Source organism: Bidens hawaiensis, unplaced genomic scaffold, assembly GCF_021521415.1.
Source record: "Bidens hawaiensis isolate Kalapana, Puna unplaced genomic scaffold, B.hawaiensis_p1.1 tig00004774_1, whole genome shotgun sequence".
Classification (NCBI taxonomy): domain Eukaryota; kingdom Viridiplantae; phylum Streptophyta; class Magnoliopsida; order Asterales; family Asteraceae; genus Bidens; species Bidens hawaiensis.
The window spans coordinates 238,501-246,373 of record NW_027491298.1 but is presented as its reverse complement, the minus strand read 5'-3'; the positions used below and the strand labels follow the sequence as shown (position 1 = coordinate 246,373).

At 40.8% G+C, this 7,873-nt stretch overlaps 1 protein-coding gene across 1 annotated transcript; it reads left to right on the top strand.

Annotated features, from left to right (window-relative positions):
- The first annotated feature begins 4,254 nt into the window (after nucleotides 1-4,254).
- Nucleotides 4,255-7,330, top strand: LOC143628028 (uncharacterized). The gene is made up of 4 exons (XM_077097714.1): nucleotides 4,255-4,775; nucleotides 4,877-5,348; nucleotides 5,423-5,936; nucleotides 6,543-7,330. Exons 1-4 carry the CDS (start codon nucleotides 4,255-4,257, stop codon nucleotides 7,328-7,330), a joined length of 2,295 nt encoding a protein of 764 aa, XP_076953829.1.
- The last annotated feature ends 543 nt before the right edge of the window (nucleotides 7,331-7,873 follow it).

The following is a 7,873-nucleotide window of genomic DNA, read 5'->3' as shown; positions in this document are numbered from 1 at the left end:
TTGTATGCATTTTATTCTCTTTTATTTTTTAGTATCTGACAAGTTTTGTTATATATATATATATTAGATATAGTTAAGTTATAATTGGACAAAGTCTTTTTTTAATACAAGTAAACATGACTGTTACAACTTTAAATTAACCTAATTCTAGTATGATTTTTTATAATCTTCGTTCTTGTTATAATTTCGCATCCTAGGTGTTCCATTAATCTTTACCATTTATGTTGCTAAAATTACCATTTTTCCTATTTTGTTATAAATAAGAGAGTTGGTAACGATTCGGTTTCAATTTTCAATGATTGAATTTTGGTTTGAACGACAAAAAATCAATACTAATGGTTGAGCTCACAAGTTTAACTTACAAACCATCAAAAACCAGCATCGAGCACCCTTACGTAACTTATTAATTTTTTAAAAATTGAAAAAATTATAACAACATCATACTCAAATTAAAGAGAATAAAATGCTCGATTTTATGGTGCACTTTTTTTTTTACAAAAATATTAGCGTACGGAAAAATTATGGCCGTTTAAAAATCGTGATGGGAAGTTAGTTTAAGATTAAAATTAAAAACATAATATGGTTAAAGATGAGGGGGCAAACTTGTAATTTAGGTAAATTGTGTTTAAAAGACAAGTTTACCCCTTTTTACACATGTACTTTATGTATTAACATTTGTAAAACTCTTAAAATCAAGTGTCTTAATTTACTATTGTCTCATGTATTATATATAGTATAGATAGTTAAAACCTTTATACTACACAAGGATGAATAAAAAAATAGCTAAAGAATATCAAATCTCATCTCAATATATTATAAAAGAGAATAGTCCTGCCACGTGTCAGTCCCTACTTTCATTTGTTATCGTGTAAGCCGCAAGTTGAATTTACTGTCGTGTTCAAAAGAGAGTTTGTCCACGCCTCCATTTCTTCATTTGAAAGCTTTTCATGTTAGGTCTGTTCCACAGATCTAATGCTTTCTATTTCTTTCTCTCCCCGTTTCAAAATTCAAAATTCAAAATTTAAAACACAGCCTTCTGATGGTTGGGTAAAAGTTAGTTTATTTTACATATTAATTAGTTAGTTTTAGTTAAATAATCGAATGAACATTGGTACTTCAAGTATGTTTATGTGTTTTCAAGAACTTGGAAGCTATGGAGCTTAATGAGGATATTTACGGGCTTGGAATGAAGGCTTAGAAGTGAGAGATTGGAAGTACACGCATCACGAGGCAGTCAAAAGATTAATATAATAATTCTGCTAAAAAATGCATCTTCGCGATACGCGAAGATGCAGGAGGAACAACTTCACGATACGCGAAGTGGTAGGAGCAGGGCCCGACTATTTTGTTCTTCGCGATACGTGAAGAAGCAAGCTAGGACATCTTCGTGATACGCGAAGATGCTTACAGTCGGCAAAAATTAGGGTTTGCCTTATATAAACCCCTTAACCTCCCCATTCGGAATATTACGACTTCCAGAGGCAAAAGAGGTGCTCTAGGACAATTTCCAGCCATCCCGAAGCTTCCGGTGTGTCCTACGATCGTATGTTCATCAAGATAAGTGCTTTAACGATTATGTCGATGTCCGGCTAGTCGTGTGTGTTCGTTCTAGGCTAGGTTTTTGTGTATTTTAACTTTTGACCAGATTCATATGCTTAATGTTTATGAGCTTGATTGAGTTATTGCCTTAGTGTTGCTTAATTCTTGATTGATTATTTAAACAATTTGTGTTTGGGATTATTAATTAATACATTGTTTATTTGGTTGTGTTCATCAACATTAAGGGTTTAAGCTCTTGTGTCATTGACTATTTATCATCAAATATTGGCTCTTAATTGATTTTAACAAACATAAGTTGGTAATTAGGTAAATCGAGTTCAATTGTGTCATCAATTCGGTTAGGGTATCGTTTGACATCACAATCCAACCACTAGGTTTAGTAATTACTGCGTAATCAAGATAATTGAATCTGGGATTAAGTTGAATGTCACATTAGCCGAACCTAGAATGAATACTTTTAATTAATATTGTTTACAAAATTTTTAAGTAATAATTAGTTTTAATTAAATCTTTTTACAAAAACCGCTTGACATTGTCTGTCCGCTTAGATTAAATAATTAGTTATAAATTAAGTAAACTTGCACTTTCCTTGAGTCCCTGTGGAGACGACCTTACTTACCCGTACTTGTTATAGGTATTTAAGTCTTTTTAATTGATTGTTTGAGTAGACCGCGACAGCCTACGTCAAAATGGTGCCGTTGTCGGGGACTCAACGCGCTTAGTGCTAGTTTAGTTTAGTTTAAGTTTGCATAATTTAGTATAATTTAGTATAATTTTAGTTCAATTTCTTTTCTTCGTTGATTTTAAGCGGGGTGTGCTTGTTGGGTGTGTGCAGTTAATCTTTTAGGTTGATGCATACAAGATTTGCTAGAGACAAGGAGGTGTTGCAGTTAGATCCTGAGATTGAGAAAGCCGCGAGAAGAACCGAGAAAAACAGAAAAGGGGTGAAACTTCGAGTCTGAAAGAGGAAGAGATGAATCATCAGGAAGAAAACCCATACCCAATGCCACCGGTGCTTCAACCCGACAATATTAGCCCACCACCACACCAAGAACAACCCATCCCACAACACATTCCACAAAACATTCCACAAAATTCTCCATTCCATGACTTACCACCATTTAACCCACCAAAGCTGCCACTCAATCAACATGTTAACCAGAATCAAAACCGTAGAGCTCAGAGACAGTACCAGATGAGAAATGATCATTCCTTGAGATCTGAGCAGCCAAACAATCGGGTAAATTTTGAATTTGAAAGGGTAGCTAATCGGTAAAGACTATTTGATGAGTTTGATGAGTTTGAGGATGAGGAAGAGATGGAGGATGCTCAAGGGGGTCGGTATTATGGACGACAACAACAACCCCCTCGAAACCGAACACCCGAACCCGTACAACCAACGAGAAATTGTCGAGCCCAAAGAAGACAAGAGATTCTCGAGCCGCAATTTTCCGAGTACGAGTTTGATGATGGGGTACCAAGGGCATTCATTCAACCGCCCATTCAGGGGGTTCAAAGCCACTTCATTCCACAAGTGGCTACGAACCCGCTTCCTATTGTGATCCCGGTTAGAGAAGGACGAACGTTTTCAGTAAGACAAACTAACCTGACCGGGATGCCTACTTTTCATGGGAAAGCATCTGAAGAGCCATACCTACACTTGAGCGAGTTCAATGCAATTTGTGCCGCTATCTCGAGTCAAGGGTTCACTGCTGATGAAGTCAAGCTAGTGGTTTTTCAGTTCAGTCTTAAAGATCTAGCAAAGCAGTGGTTCTTATCTCTACTGTCAGCGAGCATTTACATGTGGCAAGATCTGGCTCAGCAGTTTTTGGACGAGTACTACACACCACAAAGAACATCCGAGGCCCGAACCTCCATCAGAAACTTTCAGCAAGGGTCGGGTGAGACTTTTCACGAAGCTTTTACGAGATTTAAGAGGTTATTTGAGAACTTGTCCACATCATGGAATTGCATTATGGGAGTTGATCAAAGAATTTCATGACGGGTTATCGAGTGACGATGTGCGTGATTTTCAGTCGACCACAAATGGGTCCTTTTTGACTAACGATGAGAATGAAGATTGGCAACACTTAGAGAGGCATGCAATGAACTCGAAGAGGCAAGCTTAGTCGAATCGCATGGTAAAAAGGGCGGTTGTGAAAGCCATGGATAGTGGTGAGTCGGATGATCGTATGGCTAGGTTGGAGAGAAAGTTGGATCAATTGAGGGTGTGGGAGTGAAAGAGAAAGGCAAGTCAGGAAAGGCGTATCCAGTTTGTGAGGGTTGTGGTGGAATAGGCCATGTAGTGGCTACTTGTGGGTTGTGTTGGAAGACGAAGAAGAAGAGGAAGAAGAAGAGGTGAACTTTGTGCAGGATGAGAAGAGGTACAATAATCATATGAATTCAAACACCTATCACCAGGGCCTCCGAAACTACCCCAATTTCAGCTTTGGAAACCCGAACACGTAACAAAACCCGAAATTTCAAGGGAGTTCCCAAAAAGCAGGTTATCCGTTAAATCGGCGTCAATATAGGAACGAGAGGGGTAGTGGTCAAAGCGGGTATAATCAAAGAGAATCAGGGGGTTATAATAAAGTTTATCAGAGGAGCTATTAGCAGGGTCAGTAAAGTCAAGGGGCAGCACAAGGTCAAGGAAGTTCTTCGGGTAACAAGGAAGAGTCGATTAAGGACGTTATGGATTTTCTGAAACAGATGAAGACTGATCAGGAGGCTCAAAATAAAAGTGTAAATCAAAGGTTAGAGCTCCAAGAGAAAGCCAATGCTGCGAGGGATAAACAGGTGAGCCAACTTGCTGAGGAAGTGGCAAGTTTGAAAAGAAATCCATCCAAGTTTCCGAGTGATACCTTGAAGAACTCGAGCCATCAGAGTGGTAGCTCTTCGAATGGAAAGAATGCCCATGTCAGCCAGGTAAGTACCCTTAGGAGCGGTAAGACATATAATAATGGGGTGACTCCACCACCTTTTGTTGAAGGTGTGGTGGAGGTCTTGGGGGAAGATGGGAAAAGTGACGATGAGGTTGAAATTGAACCGAAAACTAAATCAAACCAAATAAATAAAAATAAAATTGAAACTAAAACTAAGAAGGGAACACCAACCGCCAAGGAGGCGGGTTCAACGAGTAAAACCGTTCCGTTCCCTCGGGCATTGGTGAACCCCGAGACCTCATCGACACTTAGAAATAGTGGCCCATTCAAGTGGGCGATTTTAAAATGACTAGAGCGTTGTTAAATCTTGGGGCTGGGGTGAGTATTCTCCCGGGAAGCTTGTATGACTAGTACGACTTTGGTCCACTTAGAAAAGCCGATACCACCGTGGTGTTGGCCAATTTGACACTCAAGCTTCCTAGGGGAATCGTGACCGATGTGATTGTGATGGTAGAAGATTTCTATTACCCGGTTGACTTCCTGGTTCTAGACTACGTGACAGCTGACCCGAAACGACAACTGAACGTGATTCTCGGTCGGCCCTTTTTGGCCACCGCGAATGCTTTGATTAATTGTAGAACCGGGGTAGTGGACATGGCATTTGGTAATAAGAATCTTAGGCATAATGTGTTTTCAAACGTGTCTAACCCTTTGGTGAGTGACGAATGCTTCGCAGCTGAAGTCATTGACGGGTTGAACCCTCACGAAAGTGGGGATGATGCCACAGAGGAGTGTGCTATTTGTTGCAGGAAAGCAGTTGAGCATGTTCCACAGTTACAAGAAGAAGAAAGAGAAGTGGAGTTGTATGCGGGAAGTATTGGGAAACCGCCATGGTCTCAGCAAGTGGAGCGGTTGCCCGATACGATCGATTCAAAGTTGAAACCATCATTGGAGAGTCGCTGGCTGTTGAATTGAAGGAGCTCCCGAACCACCTGAAATACGTGTTTTTGGGAGAAGGAGAGACATTATTGGCCATCATCGCTGCAAATTTGGAAGATGAGCAAGAGAAGGCGTTGGTGGAAGTCTTGAGAGAGCATAAGGCGGCGATTGGTTGGACGATAGCAGATTTGAGAGGGATCAGCCCATCCATTGTCATGCATAAGATCATCACCGATCCCGAGGCAAAACCCGCTCATGATGCACAAAGAAGGTTGAACCCAAACATGCGGGAAGTAGTGAAGAAGGAGGTTTTGAAGTGGTTGGACGCGAGCATCATTTTTCCGATCTCAGATAGCACGTGGGTAAGTCCGACACAAACAGTTCCAAAGAAGGCGGGTATTCAGATAACCTGTAATGAGAAAGGTGAGGAAATCGCCACCCGACCGGTAACCGGGTGGCGGATTTGTGTTGATTACAGGAAATTGAACGCTGCAACATCTAAAGACCGTTTTCCCTTGCCATTCATTGACCAGCTTATCGAGAAACTTGCATGTCAGAAGTTTTATTGTTCTCTAGATGGCTATTCGGGGTACAATCAGATTGCTATTCACCCCGATGACCAACATAAGACCACTTTCACGTGTCCATACGGCACCTTCGCATTTAGGCGAATGCCTTTTGGTTTGTGTAATGCCCCTGCCACCTTTCAAAGGTGCATGATGAGTATCTTTTCAGATATGGTCGGGGATTCACTTGAAATTTTTATGGACAATTTTTCTATCTTTGGATCATCTTTTGAAAAATGTTTAAACGAATTAACTAAAGTTTTAAAAAGATGTGTGGAAACGAATTTGGTCTTAAGTTGGGAAAATAGCCACTTTATGGTTCAAGAGGGGACTGTTTGGGGACATGTCATCTCAAGTAGGGGGATTGAGGTTGACCGGGCGAAAATCCAAGTCATATCGAATTTACCACCGCCTACTAATATAAAAGGGATAAGGGCATTTTTGGGTCATGCCGGTTTTTACCGATGGTTCATTAAGAATTTTAGTGTCATATCTAAACCGTTGTGTAATTTATTATTAAAATATGTACCATTTGTTTTTAACGAAGAGTGTCTTACTGCATTTAATGTCCTAAAAAACAAATTGGTTGAAGCCCTGATCTTGTTGTCACCTGATTGGTCACACCCATTTGAGATTATGTGTGATGCAAGTGACTACGCGGTCGGGGCCGTGTTGGGTGAACGGGTGGATAAGAAGCCCGTTGCCATATACTACGCAAGCAAAACCCTTTCCGATGCTCAAATTAGTTACACCACTACGGAAAAGGAGTTGCTCGCGGTAGTATATGCACTTGATAAGTTTCGATCTTACATTTGGGGGAGTAAGGTTGATGTTTTTTTAGATCACAACGCAGTCAAGCATTTGATGGAGAAGAAGGACGCAAAGCCGCGCTTGATTAGGTGGATTTTACTGCTCCAAGAGTTTGATGTGGAGATCCGCGACAAGAAAGGAAGCGAGAACGTGGTGGCGGATCATTTATCGAGACTTGTGGGACAAGAAGAAGAGGACAAAGACGAGAGGGCCATCAATGAGTCTTTCCCGGATAAGCAATTGTTTTCTGTTTCAACTTTTCCATGGTATGCTGACATTATTAATTTTCTTGTTGTAGATACAATTCCAGAGTTTTGGCCAAAGAAGAAAAAGCAGCACTTCCTCTCCCAGGTGAAGCACTGTGCATGGGAAGATCCAGATTTGTTTAGGGTTGGAGCGGATCAAGTAATGAGGCGGTGCATACCGGAGGGGGAGATGCGGAGTGTTTTATGTCATGCCCACTCATCACCTTGTGGAGGCCATTTCAGCGGCCAGAAGACAGGACATCGAGTGCTTGCATGCGGGTTCTATTGGCCTACCATATTCAAGGATGTCGCAGCGTTTGTCTAGAATTGTGTTAGATGTCAACAAATGGGGGGTATTTCAAAGAGGGACGAGATGCCCATGCAACCAATTCTCGTTGTCACCATCTTTGATGCTTCGGGGATTGATTTCATGGGCCAGTTTCCTAATTCTTTCGGTAATTTTTATATCTTGGTGGCCGTCGATTATGTGTCTAAATGGGTAGAAACAATCGCCACCAAGATGAATGACCATACCGTTGTTTGTAAGTTTGTCCAGTCTAATATTTTTTTACGTTTTGGTGTTCCCCGCGTTATCATTAGTGATGGGGGCTCACATTTCAAAAGCTTTAATTTTGGCAATCTACCTAAACGGTATGGCGTAAATCACCGTATTGCCACTCCATATCACCTTCAAACGAGTGGGCAAGTTTAGGTTTCTAATAGGAAAATCAAAGAGATTTTACAAAAAACGGTAAGGCCCGATCGGAAGGATTGGTCAAATAAACTAAATGATGCTTTATGGGCTTACCGGACCGCTTATAAAACGCCTATTGGAACCACCCCTTATCGGTTGGTTTACGGAAAAGGT